This window comes from Leopardus geoffroyi, chromosome B2 (genome assembly GCF_018350155.1).
Source record: "Leopardus geoffroyi isolate Oge1 chromosome B2, O.geoffroyi_Oge1_pat1.0, whole genome shotgun sequence".
In the NCBI taxonomy this organism is placed as follows: Eukaryota; Metazoa; Chordata; class Mammalia; order Carnivora; family Felidae; genus Leopardus; species Leopardus geoffroyi.
The window spans coordinates 106,060,811-106,080,478 of NC_059332.1; the positions used below are offsets into that span (position 1 = coordinate 106,060,811).

At 39.3% G+C, this 19,668-nt stretch overlaps 1 protein-coding gene across 8 annotated transcripts in view; it reads right to left on the reverse strand.

The window, feature by feature from the left end:
• Positions 1 to 19,161, reverse strand: part of ROS1 (ROS proto-oncogene 1, receptor tyrosine kinase) — a 120,613-nt gene extending 101,452 nt beyond the window's left edge. For 5 of the 8 annotated variants that reach the window (XM_045499390.1, XM_045499388.1, XM_045499391.1 and 2 more), the window contains exons 1-5: positions 18,569 to 19,159; positions 13,392 to 13,436; positions 12,194 to 12,253; positions 10,468 to 10,494; positions 5,437 to 5,497 (exon numbers count right to left, since the gene is read on the reverse strand). In XM_045499390.1, the coding sequence (XP_045355346.1) occupies positions 5,437 to 5,497; positions 10,468 to 10,494; positions 12,194 to 12,253; positions 13,392 to 13,436; positions 18,569 to 18,691 (316 nt within the window). In that variant the 5' untranslated portion in view covers positions 18,692 to 19,159. Of the gene's footprint in view, positions 1 to 5,436; positions 5,498 to 10,467; positions 10,495 to 12,193; positions 12,254 to 13,391; positions 13,437 to 18,568 lie in introns of those variants that run through there. The other 3 variants (XR_006717517.1, XM_045499393.1, XM_045499392.1) reach the window with 3 other exon arrangements.
• Positions 19,162 to 19,668: the final 507 nt, after the last annotated feature.

Sequence of the window (19,668 nt, forward strand, 5' to 3'; positions counted from 1 at the left end):
AATTTGTCTATTTTTTTCTCTTGTTGCTTTTGTTTTGTGCCACATCCAATAAGTCATTGCCAAATCCAATGTTGTAAAGCTTTTGCTCTATTTTTAATTCTAAGAGTGGTATAGTTTTAGGCCTTACATTTAGGTCATGAATCCATTTTGAGTTAATTTTTTCATATGATATTATGTAAGGGTCCAACTTCATTCTTTTGTATGTGGATATCCAGTTTCCCAACACCATTTCTTGAAAAGACTGTCTTTTTCCCTTTGAATAGTCTAGGCACACTTGTCAAAAATCATTTGACTATCCAAATAGGATTTATTTCTGGACTCTATTCTAATCCATTGATCTATATGTCTGTCTTTTTGCCAATGTCACACTATTTTGATGACTGTAACTTATCACTATAAGTTTGAAATCAGGAAGTATGGGTCATCCAGCTTTGTTCTTTTTAGGGTTTGGGGTCCCTTTAGATTCCATATGAATTTTAGAACATGTCTTTCTATTTCTACAAAAGATACTGGGATTTTAATAGGGATTACATTAGATCTGTAGGTTGCTATGTGTTAGCATTGACATCTTAACTATATTGTCTTTCGATCCAAGAATATGGGATGTCTATTTATGTCTTCTTTGTTTCAGAAATGCCTTATAGTTTTATTTTGCAAGACTTTGACCTCCTTGATTAAGTTAGTTCCTAAGTATTGTGTGTTTATTGATGCTGTTGTAAATGGAATTGCTTTCTTAAATTCCTTTTCAGATTGTTCATTATTAGAGAATAGAAATGCAACTGATTTTCATGTGTTGACTTTGTACAAATTTATTAGTTCTAACAGTTTTTTGTGCTATCTTTAGCACTGTCTACATATAACATCATATTATCTGCAAACAGGGATAATCTTCCTTCCCCATTTCAAATTTGGATGGTTTATTTCTTTTTCCTGCCTCATTGCTCTGGTTAGAATTTCCTGTACAATGTTGAAAAGAAGTGTCAAAAGCAGGCATCCTTGCCTTGTTCCTGACCTTAGAGGATACAATTTCTTTTATAAAAAAATAAATAATCACTACTCTGGTTGAGAAAACATAATAAGTTTTTGTAAGAAACTTAAAATGGGTAAATACAAACTTCCACGACCTCACTCTTTCTGATTAAAAGTTGACACCATTCTGATCATTATAGATACTGAATCTGGACTAATTAAAGTCCATAGTACCAGAATATCCTGTGACCCAGAAAAAAGAAAGCCACCATCATCTGAGGTTCTAGCCCCCAGAGAGGCTTAGCACAACCCTTCTCTGCTGATTCTTTTATTTATAGTTCATTTTTAGCTTTTATAACTACACAAACAAAGCACAGCTCCATTTCCCCACCCTGTTTTATGGTGTGAGACACTTAATCGCGGGGACTGGAATATGCAGTGGAAAACCTTTTTCAAAAAATAAAGGAAACCTCATTTAAAGTGGAATCAAGAGGGGTGCCTGGGTGGCTCAGTCGGTTAAGCGTCCGACTTCGGCTCAGGTCATGATCTCACGGCTCGTGAGTTCGAGCCCCGCATCGGGCTCTGTGCTGACAGCTCAGAGCCTGGAGCCTGTTTCAGATTCTGTGTCTCCCTCTCTCTCTCTGACCCTCCCCTGTTCATGCTCTGTCTCTCTCTGTTTCAAAAGTAAACAAACGTTAAAAAAAAATTAAAAAATAAATAAAGTGGAATCAAGAAGCCCTGATGGGGGGGAGCTCTCACACACGTACCACTCCTTGCACCCTGCATAACCAGCAGCAAGAAGGAGGATAAGAATTATCTTGACACGGAGGACATTTTTTTTTTTAATTTTTTTTTTTCAACGTTTATTTATTTTTGGGACAGAGAGAGACAGAGCATGAACGGGGGAGGGGCAGAGAGAGAGGGAGACACAGAATCGGAAACAGGCTCCAGGCTCTGAGCCATCAGCCCAGAGCCTGACGCGGGGCTCGAACTCACGGACCGTGAGATCGTGACCCGGCTGAAGTCGGACGCTTAACCGACTGCGCCACCCAGGCGCCCCAAGGAGGACATTTTTTACACGGGATTTTTTTTAAAGAAAAAGAAGGAAGATCCCTCCACACTCCAGCAACAATGCACTAACACAATCTCAAACTTCTGTTCTTCTCCAGTGAACTTTTGTTCAAAACAACCCTCCCCAGTTTCCCTCTTTCCTCTATAAAAACCTACATTCCCTCTGTTCTCTGGGCTTACCTACAGTTTGCCATAGTTTGCTCACCCCAAATTGCAATTCCTTTGCTAATTCCTGAATAAACCCATATTGCTAGTGAAATAACTGGCTGCTTTATTTTTAAGGTTGACATGCTAAAGAAGAGTCCAGTGTGGAGTTGTCAGCAAAGAGGAAGATCCGAAAGAATCAGAAAGAAGGTAAGTTGAGACCTGGGCAGAAGGGACCAGAGTTATATCAGTAAATGCAAGTAAAGGTAAACTTCATAACTAGATGTAGAGATGTTTCCAAGCCATGGCAATGCGCGTGGACAATCAGAGGTCAAGTAGGTTTGTTCTAAAATATCAGGACAAGAGTCAACTAAATGAGAAAAAGAAGCTGAACTGAGCTGTATACGACTTTCAATACACAGCTGAGTGGGTAAGAAAAGCCCCTGAAATCAGACAGTTGGGTTAAAATCAAGTTACTCCCTCTCTAGTTCATTCAATACCATCCCTTTCTATGCAGCCCTAAGCAAATATATATACTTTTGTGCCTCATTTTTCTCATCTGTAAAATGGGGATTAAAAATAGTATTTATACCTCTGAGCTCAAAAAGAGCTAATATCTATAAATTACTTTTAGCAGTGCCTGACTCATAAATACCTAACAAATATTAGTTCTTTTTATTTCACCATTGCTATTTCCACCACGTGGAAGAGAGACACGGACGGTATCTAGAACAGAATAATACAGCAGACTCAGAGATAGGTGAACTAGGTACTAGGTGTGTTAGAGACAAAAAGGGATCTTAGGTGTTTGGGCAAAAAGATTCATTATAACAAACTGAAGATATGGCCTGTAAGCACAATTGCTTTTATTTAGACTTGATACATATCATTTGTTAATGGTATATAGACATTGATCCATAACCAGTGTGAAATATTAAATAAAGCACCAATTACACTTGTGTTATAAAAATATATAATTAAGTTGTTAGTATAATTCTGGAATATAAGAAAGGAACGCAACTCAAAGCTTTCCGAACTTTCTCAGTTCTGGCATCTTTAGTTTCTCAGTAATTTTTGCATAACTCCCTGGACCAAAAGAATTACCAAACAGCTCCATGTATTAAGTATAACTTCAGTTATGTGTGTCCTTTCAACTTAGCAGATATTTGAAAAAATAATAATAATAACACACATAAATAGAAAGACAATATATGTATTTAATCCTTCAATAAAGAGAATTGCACACTGGTGTGCCTGGATGGCTCAAGCGGTTAAGCGTCCAACTCTTGAGTTCCACTCAGGTCATGATCTCACAGTTCAGGGGTTCAAGCCCCACATCGGGCTCCGTGCTGACAATTGTGGAGCCTGCTTGGGATTCTCTCTCTCTCTGCCTCTCTCTCTGCCCTTCCCCTGCTTGTGCTCTCTCTCTCAAAATGAAGAAATAAACTTAAAAAAAAAATGAATTGCACACTAATGGGATCTGTGTGCCTATTGGGCTTGGCACAATTTCTCCAATATTGTAATCAGGTTGGGCACCACCATCCTCATTTCCTGTTCCAAGTTGAGTTCTTTACGGTACTTGCTTTTATCCCAGCAATCGCCAAAAAAACTCAGCGTTGCAAAGATATGATATAGAAAGGAATGTAGCTCATTTCGTTGTTTATACCATGAACTACCTACAACTAGTAGTTCCAATAACGTCCAGAAGATCAATTACCCCTATGGTTCCCTTAAATGTTTAAAATGCCCCATGCTTTCCTATGAGGTATGTGTGATGCACTGGGAGGGGGGAGGGGGAGGGGGAGGAGGGAGAGGGATGGGGGAGGGAGGTTCTTTGGTGCACAGTTTGGAAACCATAGAATATAAATTTTATCCATAGCTAATTCCCACTACACAGAAGGAAAAGAATGTACTATCACTTATCTCTCCACAGAAATGTCAAGGGGGTTCTTTTGTGGGATACGAAAGGGCAGAAGCAGATCAGGAGAGCCAGGCAAGATCCTCCTTCCAGTTTCCATCAGTCACTGAGAGCAAGGAGCAAGCCATTGAAGCAAAGAGCACAACTTATAGGAGAATCAATCATTTCCCCTTCTGGAGGGAACAGTCTACCTCTTCGTGGGAGGAAGACCCTGGAAATTCTGGAAAAGAAAGCTACTAACATCCAGGCTGTGACTTACCAAAGAGTTGGTTCTTCAGAAACCACTAGAGAATTAACACACTAGGGCAAATTCACTAAGACACACCCAACCTGCTCTGAAATCAAAGGGAACTGGAGACGTATAGCCAAGTACCCTACTTAATCAGAATCTAAAAGCAAGAAGCATAGTTTCTAGACATTCAGCAAATTTCCCAGGGCCTTGAAGGGAGCCAGGCAGATAGTAGATACTCTGCTGACTAGCTGTTAGCTGAATAATTAACTGCATATTAAATAAAATATTCTTATGCTTTTGGTTCATTAAAACAGTGGCATTTCCTGACCTCAAATCTAGTTAGGATTCATAGTTGTCTCTTTCATTAAGATGGAAGTGATCTCATCTACTGAAGTGACCGCAAAACCTCCAATTTTAAACCTCGGTCATGTGCTCTGCACCCTATTTTGCTCTAAAAGAAGAGTTTTGCGGGGCGCCTGGATGGCTCAGTTGGTTAAGCGTCGGACTTCAGCTCAGGTCACGATCTCGCGGTCCGTGAGTTTAAGCCCCGCGTCAGGCTCTGGGCTGATGGCTCAGAGCCTGGAGCCTGCTTCCAATTCTGTGTCTCCCTCTCTCTCTGCCCCTCCCCCGTTCATGCTCTGTCTCTCTCTGTCCCAAAAATAAATAAACGTTAAAAAAAAATTTTTTTAATAAAAGAAGGGTTTTGCTGAGTTTCTATCACAATGGCTTCCACATTTGAAAATAATGAATTTTTTTCTATATATGTATATATTTTTTATTACACTGAGATAGAGAAGTCTAAATATTTAAAAAAATTTTTAACGTTCATTTATTTTTGAGAGAAAGTGCGAGTGGGGGAGGGACAGAAAGAGGGAGACAGAGGATCCAAAGCAGGCTCCATGCTGGGAGCGCAGAACCCCATGTGATGTGGGCTTGAACCCACAACCTGAGCCGAAATCAGGAGTTGGCCGCTTAACCGACTGAGCCATCCAGGCGCCCCAGAAGTCTAGATAGTTTAGAAGGTGGCTCATTCTCCTTACATACGCACAGTCCCTCGAGTGGTGTTGATTATTTTCAATAATAGTGGCGGGCATCTGCTTACCCAGCACTTCCTCTTCGTATGCACCTTCAGCACCGCGGCAGCCAACCTCACATGATTCTCGCTAAGGAAGACAGGGACCATACCAGTCAGTGCAGCCCAGGAACTGCTTTCGCTGATACATTTCAACTAAATTGTGAAATGCGAATGCCTGCTATGTAAGTATACCGGTGTATCAATTATTTCCACCGCAGTGGAATTAGTAATTGCTAGTGGAATTAGAAGAGCACCTTTCAAACTTTTTTGATCATGTCCCAGATTCCAAAACACATTTTCACAAAACAACTTGGCACACACATACAGGTTGGGTGGTGGGGGGTTGGGGGGGTGGGGGAGGATCTTGAAACAGCACTTACTTTTTTTTCTTTTTTTTTTTAACAGTTTTACTGAGATCTATTTCATATGCCATAAAATTCAGCCATTTAAAGCACACAGTTCAGTGGTTTTTCACTATACTCATAAAATTGGGCAACCATCACCACAATCTAACAAGAAAGAAAACAAAACAAGAAAGAGAAAAGAAAAGAAAGGAAGGGGAAAAAACTCTTGGAGAAAAGGCACAAATTGTGACTATAGCACAATCATGATCCATATTCCTGCTCTCAGTCAATTTGCAATTATAATACCTAAGACAACATGCTATTGTTTCTCATGATGATGGTGGAAACGATGACACAACACATTTGCCCTAAACATCCCAGGTAATTTACAAATACTAGCTGCACAATGTTTGACCTGGGCACTCAAAGGAAGTACAGGCTGATAAGCTCAGGTTTGCTTAGTTAAGGATTAATTTAAATACCTCAGTCTGGGCTCAGGATTATTTAACTTAAGGGTTTAGTATACTTTTCACATCCTTATTGCAGGTTTCAATAAAATGCATTCAACGTGTTCATTACCTGAGGAGAGAATAAATATACCACGTGGCAACAAAATTATCATGTAACATGGAAATTTTTTTCCAAGTCACCAAGGAAGAAGAAAGGAGATGGAATAGTGTTTATTTTGGAAATACAGCTAGTACTGACTGCCCAGGAAATTGTGGGCTTATTTTTCCTGCATTTTTTTTCAGGGGAAAATACATAAATAAAATTCTGATCTATCTAGGAGTTTAAATGTTTTGTTACTTTGTGAACCTTGTATTTTTTTTCAGCCTTATTGAGATGTAATTGACACATAAATTGTGTAAATTTAAGGTGTACAACATGTTAATCTGATATATTTATATGTTGCAAAATGATTAACACAATGGCATTTGCTAACATCTCCATCCCATCACACAATGACCATTTCTTTTCTGGGGTGAGAACATTTAAGATCTACTTTCTCGGCAACATTCAGGTATATAATGCAGTATTATTAGCTATAATCACCATGCTGTACATAGCTCTCCGGGACCTGTAGTCATAAAACTGGAAGTTTCTGCTCTAAGGAGTTTAAATATTATATCAAGTGGTCGCAACACTGTGTATTAGATTCCCTCTCTCTGTTATGTAACGTTGGACTTCGCATGACATTACCCAGTGCTCAAATTGCCTAGAGAGCATCTAAAGGTTTTGGATTTAAGGAATCCAGAGAATCTGAGCCCAGAGCCCGTGGATGGGGCAATTACACAGTGTATTTATTCCGGGCTACTGAGCTACCATTCCCACTGCAGAAGCCAAGTGCATGCTTCCCAGGGGCTACATCGACCTGCTGTCTCTGTTTTAGTCCCTACTGCCATTTCTCCCATTGTAGTAAAACCACTTGTCTCTTTGTCCTCTGGCTCCACTCCTGTGTTTATCAGACTGGCTCACATGCTGCAAAATGCCTTTTCTTACTCCTGTAGCACAAGGAGGACACACCTACCACCTTCCTGGGATGCCCCTAGTTACAGCCTCTCCATATGAATTGTGGCTTCTTTCCCTAAAACACCGTTCATTCATTCAAAACGTGTTTGCTGAGTACATTTTTTGTGTGTGCCAAGCACGGGTTTAGGCTTGAAGGATCTGGCAGGGAGCAAGACCAGTAAGTTCCCTACCTTCATGGAATGTACGTTCTCTTAGAAGAGGACCGACAACAACAGAGTAAAAATTCTTTTAAACAAAATACATTCAGGGGTGATTGATTGGGTGGCTCAGTTGCTTAAGCAACTGACTTGGGCTCAGGTCATGAACTCCCGGTTCCCGAGTTCAAGCCCCGAATCGGGCTATTTGTTCTCACCACAGAGCCCACTTTGGATCCTCTGTGTCCGTCTCTCTCTGCCCCTCCCCAGCTTGTTCTCTCTCTCTCTCTCTCTCTCTCTCTCTGTCTCTCTCTCTCAATAAATAAATAAATAAACAAACTTACAAAAGAAAAAAAGCCATAAAAAACAAAATAAAATAAAATTCAGATAATGAAAAGTACTATGAAGAAAATAAGACGAGTTCAAGGCATTAAGTCCTGACTGGGCAGGAAGGCTGTCTCATCAGGGCACTCAGAAAGAACCACGCAAAGATGACCCTAGAGCAAGGCCTAAGTGATTTCAAGGAGCTGGGCTCCTATGGGTCTTAAGGGCAAAAGCTGGGAGGCAGGAGTGTGCCTCCTGTGCTCAGAAGAGGGAAAGGCCAGTGTGGCCGGCACAGAGAACAGGAAGAGGGGTGCAAGAAGAGGCCGGGGAGCCAGCAAACGGTAGTTCGTACTTTTTCTGAAACAGCAATGCGAAGCCATAAAAAGATTTTTAGGAACAATACGATCTAATTTGTGTTTTTAATTACCAGGGATAAGCCCTCTCATGGACTAACATCATTTTCCAACTTATACTTTGTTAAGCTAACATTTTCAAGACTATTTCCTCCAAGGACCATGCGCAGAAATTCCCAGCTTCCTGGGTTGACGCATTAATGGTTGAAGAGTTTGATTTCCTGCAGGTGTGGGTAGCTGAGTTTAAGTCTCCATCCACATACCTATCTCGATCTCCATATCTATAAAGCATGTATTGCTATTCAGTTCTACTTTATTTAAAGTGTAAAATAGCAAAGTATCTGGGCAACTGGGTGGCTCAGTCGGTTAAGCAGCTGACTTAGGCTCAGGTCATCATCTCATGATTGGTGGGTTTGAGCCCCACATGGGGCTCTGCGCTGACAGCTCGGAGCCTGGAGCCTGCTTCGAATTCTGCGTCTCCTTGTCTCCCTGCCCCTCCCCCACTTGTGCTCTGTCTCTCTCTCTCTCTCTCTCTTTCTCTTTCAACAATAAACATTAAAAAAAATTGTAAGTGTAAAATAGCCAAGTATTAATAGAAAAGAACAGAATAATTATGGAAGTTATAACACTGTGAGAAAAGATATACATTATATAAACACAGGCAACTGGGCAGCACAATGATTGCCTGGGAGCTACAGCATTAGAAATCCAATCCTGGGCTGCTTCAGCACTTGAGAGCCTTGAACTCTCTCTGCCTTTCTTGACAGTCTCCCCAAGGATGGTTTGGGGAGAGGGGGAGGTAATTTTACTTTAATCATATAAAAAGACTCTCAGGCAGCTTTTTTTAATCTCAATCAAGAAAGACCTATAATTGTTTTTTTTACATACGGAGTGAATTTTCCCCTCGGTTTTATCACTTCTTAGCCAACCCTGACCCTTCCATCTGTCCCCAAGGAAAAAAATCACTTGAGGTGAAAAGTAAGCACAAACTATTGAGAATATGTTCCAGTGTAATGTTTTTTGTTTTTTATTTTTATTCTCTAGTAAAAAGACATTGTCCTATTTTACTAATGGATGATAATTTATACTCCTTTCCCAGGCAGAAGAAAATAGTTCCGCTCCCCGGTTTCAAGGACATTTGCATAGAATACAACATAAACTTTAAGCTGAGAAATAATGCAGTTTCTTCATAAACATCTGTTGTCAACCTAAAACTAATTCTGAGGGCCATAGAATCCAAAACAGTTGAGGAAGATCAAATAAGAAATGATCAAAATTTCTACGGTCTTTCTGAAAAAGAAGAGAAAATGCAATGCAGGGGAGGGACCAGCATGGGCAGGGGTAGCAGGCAGTGTGCTGAGAAGAGATCTGAACAGCCAGAGTCAGCCTCAAGTGTCATGTCATCACAGCAGGGGAAACAAATAAAAAATAAAATATTTTAAAAGCTGTGCTTTAAAATGTTGTCAAAGGAGTTTGTTGAATAAGGAAGAAAATTGCAATTACAGTGTTCTTTTTTTAATGTTCTGTATTTAATGACAGACCACTGTGATTTGTGGGGAAGAAAATGAGATCAGCAGCGGTAAGGGTATCCCTAGATGTGCACTTTCCCCCTTCCCCAACCACCCTTTCCCCCACCGGACACTCAGAATAGAAACTGTCCAATCAAATTAGAGTAGTATATATGTATATATGTGAAGGTGTGTATACATATACACACATATATATATGCACATGGGTATATAAAACAGCAAATATTTGTGTCAAAAATGGAATCTCACAGTCATTTTTATACCCACATTTATAGCACTCCCAGGTGAGCATTTCTGTGCTCTGAGAATTACTAAGTCTTCTTCATTCTTTTTTTTGTTTTAATGTTTTTTTTTATTTTTGAGAGAGAGACAGAAAGAGAGAGCAAGCAGGGAAGGGGGAGAGAGATAGGAGGACAGAAGATCCCAAGCAGGCTCTGTGCTGACAGCAAAGAGCCCAATGCAGGGCTCAAACTCACAAACCAAGGGATCATGACCTGAGCCAAAGTCGGACACTTAACCGACTGAGCCACCCAAGTGCCTCTCTCTCTCTTTAATTAATTAATTTATTTTGAAGGAGACAAAGTGCAAGCAGGGGAGAGTCAGAGAGAAGGAGAAAGGGAGAATTCCAAGTTGACTCTACTCAATTGGTATGCAGAGTCCAACACAGGGCTCAAATTCAGGAAACCGTGAGATCATGACCTGAGCCGAAATCAAGTGTCCCATACTTGACCACTTAACTGAGGCACCCAGATGCCCTGGCTTCTTCATTCTTATTTCAATAGCTTTTTAAATATAATAGATGAAAACATGGAGTTTGATGACATCTCTGTGATTGCCAACTCACCTCACAAACAGTGGCATATGTGTCGTTCTGCATGGAAAAAAAGAAAAAGAAAACCACTTAAAATCCTTAAAGTTGTAAATCATTTTAATGACACTTTGGTATATATTTCTTTCAAATTAATTTCTTGCCTCACCATTGACACATAACCAATAAAAACAATCAAGACCAAGAAGCCCAGACTTGGGCCTTCTATCCAGGCAGGCCACACTGTATGAACAGCTATAAAAATCATGTTTGCATCACTGGAAAAATGGTGGAGCCTGATGTCTACTAGAAAATCCCAGGCAACTAAGAGGTCATCTGTGATGGACCAGGTTAGCGAATGAAGAGGTGTTGGCAGATGCCCAGTGGAGACAGAAGCTGAAATGGAAACCACCTGCTGCTCTGGCTAGCAAAGGCCAGTAGGTTCCCCTGCCCAGACTGGCTGCTCCGGTGCCCACTCTATTGCCTGGACTGTTGCCAGCAACAAATGGCACTTCCCATTCATTCACCCAGCAAGTGCTCTCTGAGCACCTGCTTTGTGCCCCTCACTGTGTCCTGTGCGGTAGACACAGTGTGAACCAGAAGGAGAGAGACCCACTCTGATGGGTTTACGTGTCAGAGCAAAAGATAGCAAACACAAACTAAACAAGTAACGATCTTAGCTGAAGTTCGTAAAAAGTGGTACCAAAAGAAAGGTAAGAGTGTTTTTAGAATGTGTAATAGCTCCAAAATCCAGATAGCACCTGTTCCACGTTTTGGTAACTTCCATTCTATGGGGCACATGGTCCCAAATGTGAGAGTCGGCCTAAGCAACTCCCACAATAGTGACTTCTGCGGACATATCATACAGGAAGAGCTATGAGCACCCTTTGTAAGGAAAAGCTAATGTCCTTATTTAAATTTCAATGATATAGTTTCACTTATTAATAGAAAACAATATTAAAATTACCCCCAAATTCTCATGATTTAACCTCCAACCTGAACAATCTGAAAAAAAGGAACCAACTCACTTTTAAATAACACAAAATTCTTATTCATTAGATCTGAGTAATTACAGTGTATCGGGCCTTGTCCTTAGGGAGGAGATTCTATTATTATCCTAATTTATTGATGAGGAAAGTAAAGTACCCAGAGGTTAAGTACCTTACCTAGTTATACACTAAATGGCAAAGCTGGGATAAATTAAAAAACAACTATTGGGGGATGTATTTTCTACATAGAGTGGAATGAACGTAGGGGCTATGATTCCTGGATTAGGTTGCTGCCGTGTTCCCTGCAGAGAAACTTTCAACATGATCTAGGACCTTGCTATCCAAGTGTAATCCAAGGGCTACAAGCATCACATCACCTGGGAGCATGTTACAAGTACAGAATCTCATGTCCCACCCAAGATCTACAGAATCAGAATCTGCATTTTAACAAGATCCTTAGATTATTGTACTTTAAATTTTGAGAAGCGTTAGACTAGGAAATTTAACAAAGGCCTGACATTCTACTAAAAGGCCTTTATGGTTTGGAGCAATTGAACATTCCTGGGTTCCATGGTTTTCATTAAATTCCCTTGGTCTCCAGTTGCATTAGTAATGTTTATCTCAAATTATGTATCACTCAGGCTATCATACTTTTCCTTTAGAGTCAAGCAAACTAATTGAAAGCCAGTGGAAATTCAAGCGGGAATCCTCCTAGATGACTTTGCTCTTGAAGGCATTATTAGTATCAAAACAGAAACATAATTAATACTTACACACTTTAAAGGACAGTTTTCCTGATCTACAGAGTTCCAAAAATGACATCCTTGGATGCACTGCAAAAGATAATAAAGAGACAATGGTGACTAAAGAAGTGTGACTTTTTCTTGTTACCTGGTAATACAACTTAGTAACAAAAAGTATTTTAGAAATAGATATCTACCCAGGAACCCGTGGCCTCAGAAGGATCAAGACTTTTGGAATTCTAAGCAGAGCCCTCATATCTACAGGCAGAGCAGGGCTTGGTGTGATTCACTACAGGGCTGCGGGATTGCTGAGTACAGGTGGGGTGGGGTGGGCAGGCCTAGAAGCCAGAGAGCACCCAACCTTCAGGGAACACACTGTCCACCGGGTGGCTGGCAGCAGGTAAAGTCCCGGACAACATGGCATCGAGCATATTGTGCGTCCTTGCCATGTCCTCACGCACAAGCCAAGCCCAAGGGTGCCTGGGTGGCTCAATTGGTTAAGCATCTGGCTCTTGGTTTTGGCTCAGGTCATGATCTTAAAGTTCATGAGTTTGAGCTCCACATCGAGACTGTCAGTGCAGAGTCTGCTTAGAATTCTCTCTCCTCCTCTCTCTGCCCCCACCCCACTTGTGTGCTCGCTCTCTCTCTCTCTCTCTCTCCCTCTCTCTCTCTCTCAAAAGAAAGAAATAAACTTAAATAGTTAAAAAAAAAAAAAAAGCAAAACTCAAAACTGGGAACTCAACCAGAAGGCAGCATATCAAAACCTAAATAGATCAACAGCTTGGGAAGTCTGTTCATGTTTATATTTTGAGTCACTAAACACTAGTTGAATAAATGGATACAGGTGCGGGAAAGTAATAAAACCATAAGTGTAATTGTTAGAGGAAACACTGGAGACCATCTAATCCAACCCTCTCAGACAGCATATAATAAAACTAAGTCTCAGAAATATTAAGTATTTATCCAAAGCCACACAGTAATGTAGAACCAAAATCACAGAGTTGAATTTGTCCTGTGTTCTTTCCTCTTCAAAACACTGTGCCTGAGTTCATTTTTGAATATTCTATAATTCTGACGTCTCACTATTTTCAACTGAGTTTCCTCCATCAAGGACCAATACATGAGACTTTACTTAGGGAACATTTTCATTGTAATAAAACCTGACCATTGCCCCATTTTTATCAATACAAACACTGTGAACTTCCAGACAATGGAAGCGATTACTCACCGGTTCACTCAGGTTATATGGCATGCCAATGTCAAGCTGCCTGCCCTGAAGTGAAGAAGGAGATAATAAATACCAGCTATCAATACTGTGTTCAGTACAACTACCACACCTTTTTATAAAAAGCTTCCTGGAATAGCGTTGCCTCCTCCATGCTTTCTGACTAGAAAGTACAATGTTTTAAAGTCATTAAATCAGTCCCGAAATCAGGTAAAATGCCAGTGCAAATTGTAAGATGGAATGTCTAAGAACTCTGCAGAAATGATAAAGGTGGGAGTGGGGATATGACTGTAAGGAGTGGTTGAGGACATTGGATAGATTCTCACACGGTATTAAATAAACCTGTGACTTTAGTCAATTCATCCATTTAAAGGACTCATAGGTTAAAGATGAATTATATTCAGATTTTTTAAAAGTCACCTTACAATAGTACTTTGTTTCCACAATTTTGTTCAAAATGAAGCTTTTGATTCTCCTTTATATGATTGAACCACAATCATATAAAATCAAATGTAAGAGTCATTTTGCAGTCGAATTTTCATATCCCTTCAAAAATCTGTTAGCTCATAAAAACAACAGGGTGGATGCTGGGTAGATTCTCCATTCCATTTTATTTTATCTTTTTTTCATTTTTAAAGGTTTTATTTTTAAGCAATCTCTACACCCAACATGGGGCTTGAATTCACACTCCCAAGATCAAGAGTCCCACGCTCCACTGACTGAGCCAGCCAGGCACCCCTCTCCGTTCCATTTTAAACAATAAGTTAACAGATGTTTCTTGGTGACCATAAAGCCATATTGTAACAGTATTGAGTCAAGACTAAATTTAACAGGCTGAATGGAAAGCCCATCAAGTGGTCTTGGGCAAGGTAGCCTCATGAGTCAGGTCTATAGGGTTCTGATGAAACAGAGTTTGTCAACACACTTCTCTAATCTCATGGTATTCTCCACCCCACTCTTCATCATCATTATAGCCACCATGCAGTGAGTGGCTCCTATGTTCCAGGCACTCTACAAGGTGTTTTACACTAAATCTCATTCAACATCTCAACAGCCCTACTAGTAAGCATTATTTTTAACTCCATTGTACAACTGAGACACAGGGAGGTTTAGCAAATCGCCCAAGAGTTAAGATTTAGAGATCTGAAAGTTGTCTCCAGAGCCTGTGCTCTTAACCAAAGCACAACACCTTCTATAATCTTCACCAAATTCATGTTCCTTACTTTACAGTTAGGATCCTTACCAGTTTACCTTAGCTCCATCTATTCCAGTGATCTGCTTAAAACACGCAATCCCAGTCCTGGATCTCAAATCTTCTTAACCCATACCTACTTCTGGGCACAACCTTGTCTACTCTGCCCACCTCAGCCAGAACTAATATCATTTCCATACTTTCAACCTTGGTAAATGCAGAATAGTCTGCCTTTTAGTCCCATATGCGACACTTGCTCGTGATGTGATATTTTCAAAGTCACCTGTGCTGTCTAAACTTAGTACTCTCATCAGACATAAATGAGATAACATTTAGTTCACAAAACTCTGCGAGGACTCAAATAATAATGTATTAGTTATAATAGTACAGTACCAGGAACTTGGAAATATAGTGGTAATGTTATGTGCAAACATGCTGTAAACAGCTTTTTGCAGATGTATCTTTGGTTAGTTAAGTAATAATCTCAGATAAATTTCTTGATGTGCAATTGTACATGAGAGTGCTGGTTTATCCCAACTTTGCCAACTATAAATGTTTTTCATCTTTGCCAACATAATGCATATTTTTGAATCAGGCTTCCTAAGGCATTCCCACTTCAAGATTGTAGAAATATTCTTCCATAATTTATGCTAAAATTTCTATGGGGTAAAGTTTTGTTTTCTTTTTGTTATTTGTGTATATTTAAATCACACTACTTTTTTAAAGCACACTATTTTTTAATACCTCCTGGAATCTATTTTGAATCTATTTTGAATCAGTATTGTAGTTAGGTTTTTAAAATTTTGTTTAAACTTTTTTTAAAGACTTTATCTTAGAGCAGCTTTAGATTTAGAGCATAATTGAGATTAAGGTATGGAGATTTCCCAAATACCTTCTGCTCCCACACATGCATAGTCTCCCCCTGTTATCAATATCACTCATCAGAAGAGTACAATTTTTACTAAGGATAAATCTACATGGACACAATATAATCACTCCAAGTCCGTAGCGTGCCTTAGAGCTCACGCATGGAGTCGTATATTCTGTGGGTTCGGACAAATACATAGTGACATATATCTATTGCTGTATCACACAGAGTATTTTCACTATTCTAACAATCCTCAGTGCTCTATTCATCACCCCCCACCACCACCACCACCACATACAAACCCATTTCTGGCAACCACAGGTCTTTTCATTGCTTCCATAGTTTTGCCTTTTCTAAAATGTCATGTAGTTGGAATCATACGGTATGTAGTCTTTTCAGATTGGCCTTCTTTCACTTAGTATATACCTTGAAGTTTCCTCCATGTCTTTTCATGGCTTGATAGCTCATTTCTTTTTAGCTCTGAATAATATTTCCTTGTCTGGATGTGCCACAATTTACTTATCCATTCACCTACTGAAGGAAGGTATTTTTTGTTCTAAATAAATAGCTCTACTTTGGTCTGAATTGCCATCTTTATCATATTCCCCACACCCTTAAGTGCCTGGTTTAATTTCTAGACTGTCTTCTGTTTTACCGGTCTGCCCATTTGCACACCAATACAAATGGTGCTAATTTCTGGGTATTTTATGGAATGTTTGGATTGTTCTATTATCTTGTTATAAAGTTATATATCAATATACGAGAAAGGTACTGATGTTTGTGCTTTTTTAAACAGGATAACCTTCTGAACTCTATTGTTTCTAACAGTCTTTTATTGAGTTGAATTGATGCTTCTCACAGCATTTCTCAACAGCAGTTCCTCAGTTGTTGGGACTTGTTACTCAAAAAAAAAAAAAAGTTTTGCTGCCAAAGAAGATCAGAAAACTATGATTAAACAAATCCATTAATATATTGTTGTGGCCTGTGAATCTACAAAAAGCTGGCAAAAAGCATTTCCATAAGTTATTTGACCATGAGTCCCTTGTCTCTCTTTCATAAAGGATCCCACAATACTAGGGTTCTGAAGACCACTAATTATTTTTTGTTCTCTGCAGCACAGGCACATATAACTCAAAAATGTCAAGTCAGTTAACACACTCAACTAACACATACAGATCCCCCAACTGATGTAAAATACTCTTGTTCATGCGTAGAACTATGATTTGTGCATTAATGGCAATTCTAACATTCCTTTGGACCGGACTTCGTGTTTCTTTTTAAAAGGCAAAGATGCCTCACTATCAAGAACCACCCGGTGACATCAAAGATTTTACCTTCACAGCCAATGTCCAGGCTAAAAGAATGGAGCACAAAAAAATTCACACAGTATAATAAACTCCAGCACTTTCCATATCCTTTCCCCTGATCCATGGCTATGCTCACTGTTTATTCACCTAGCTTTTGTCACTCCAGGTCCTGTGTGGGAGGCCCAGATGGAGAACATTTATTACAGTCACCAGTGAAATTGGCAGACCGTGTCTCTTGCAGCCGCCACCACATGAGCTGTGCCTTTGTCTGTAGGTGGTAAACGGAAGGCAGTGCAACAGGGAACAAACTGTCCACTCCTACTGCCTGAGACCAAAGGAGCCCACACAAAGGCAAGAGAAAACTAAACCTAACTGAAAAATAAAAGAAAAAAATAAATAAAACAAATAAACGGGAGGCTACAATCATGGAAGCAACCAACATCAGTTTTGATAGTGTGGGGAAATTAACAAATTATGGTGGTACACTTATCGGATGGAAATATTCTAAATATATTCAAGATCTTGTTTCCATAAAAACTTCAGGATATAGGAAAAACTTACAATGTAATGTGAAATGGAAAAGGTGAGTGCCCAACTGTATGTAAAATTACATACATGTTAGAAGGAAAAATACTCTTTTCTTTATCTCTATTTCTTCTCTATCTTATAAATATTTTACAATGAGTATATGTTCTTATTATAATCAGAGAAAATGTTTAATTTTTTTAGTAAATAAAACATTTAATAGTCTTATTCTTCCATTTTTAAGTTTGGATGACAACTGTCAAAACCTAAAGCATACAATTCTACATTAATGGCAATGAAGTCTTCAACAATGAATTGTATAAAATACCAAACTTCTTTAAAAAGTGCTACTATCCATAGCAAGCTTAGGTAGTGTTTTAAACTATATTTTAAATGAAGCCAGAAGAGTGTAACATGAATAAATCTGTTTTTTTTCTGCCACGGATTTCTACCTCCAATACTTTAACATGACAATGAGTACTGTATTTGGTACTTTTATTATTCTAAAAAGTAGGACTATAAGCAGTATAACCTTTTAAGCTATCTTGCTGTTTCCTTTGTCTTTACATAAGAAGGGTGCATCTTTCCGTGGCTAGAATGTATTTAGTTTTTACGGTTGATTCAGTGGCTGTTTTAAGGACAACTGAGTCACAATAACTGAAAGATATGAAACAATGTATATAGGAAGGGCGACACCCGGAAATGAGAAGGAAAACATAAATTTTCTAACCAAAACACTCATAACTGAAAAAAATTACAAATGCACAGACAGAAGTAAAGCAATTTAAAAACGATTCTTGCTTTTCAAATAAAATGTTGTTCTATATGGCATCTGCATCTGCTTCCTTGGGCATCCACCTGCCGATACCTCCATCCATCCACAATATAAACAGTACTGCCTGCCGTCTGCAGCTAGTAGGCATTGCCCTGTGGCCAAACCTATTTCTGACTTCAAGACAAACAAATGGTTTTGTAATAAATGAGTTTAAATTGATACTTTTAAAGCATGCAAAATTTATTGCATTGAAGCCTCTGTAACCCAAGTCCTATGCCTCCTCACATACACACAAATCTATGAACAGATAACTTAAAGAACTAAAAGAGCTCCCCTACCTTCTGTAATTAAAAACATCCCTAATTTATTTTGGAAAAAGAATCTTTCTGGCCTCGCTACCACTTCTTAGGAGAATATCTCTCATAAAGAAAAAATACCTCACTCATTTGCAACAAGCTGAATTTTCCATGTTCCAGTTCCTGCAAAGACAAATATTAGACCAGCAAAACTTACCAGGTTAGTCACACATGACTTTAGGCAGCTGTTTAAAACTGTACACTGTACCACAGAAATCCATATGCAGCCAAGACTCACAAAACTGACAAGTTTCAGACCAAGCCAGGAAATGTTCTTCATCACTTCACCAATGGCGACTTTCAGGCGACTGTTCTCATTTTCTCCATTTCACTACATCAGTTCTTTAAGTTTAAGTTGAAAGGGTGGCTGGTGGAGTTTGGGGTTTGTTTTTTTTCTTTTTGACATGTTAGAATATCTTTGCCTTATGAAATAATATTTACGTCTTTTGCTTTAGACCTTTGAATCGTAGACAGCTTGTAACATTCACAGAGCAGCTATTTCATAATTTCGTTTCCTTTTACTCTCATAAAGAAGATCACCTGCTGTCTAAAGGTTAGAGCTTAGAAGTGCGCTTCGCAGGGGGAGGGAAACCACGTAGAAAACGCAAACGGCATTTCAGCAAGCGTGTGACACGCGCGCAGTCTGAAACCGAAACCCTCGAGATCATCCACCCCTTCGCTTCTCTGAGGTTGGTTCAGCTACGCAGGAAACTGGGTTTGGACCGTCTACGCTTTAGCAAACGGTGACACTATTATAATGAAGAATTATCAGAAAAATAGAATCAAACGATGCTACGGGGGGGGGGGGGGCACAGAACCCTTTGAAATACATATTTTGAAATTAAAAAGCAAATAAAGCTGAAATTAATAGACAAATACTCGGAGGGTGAGTAAAGACAAGGAAGTTTGTTAGTGCACTTTGAGAACTTCACTACATATTAACTAAAATACTGCCTTATCAAGGCTATTGAGACAGAGAGCTAAGACTAGCCACTCTCTAAGACACGTACAAGTGTAGCTCTCTTGAAAAGGAAATACTGTACAATTTCAATGAGTCGGACATCAAGATAAAGTTAAGAATTTCAAATCCACAAGGTACAGAAGTGAGTCATTCTGGAGAGCTACTTTTTAGATTGCTGGGGGTTAACTCGTTAAGGCCAGATAGTTTTGTGTTTGCTGGTTTTTCTTATGACTTAAGTATCCATGTCTTTTTTCCTAAATTTGTTTTATGTTTTATTTTATATTTGAGACAGAGAG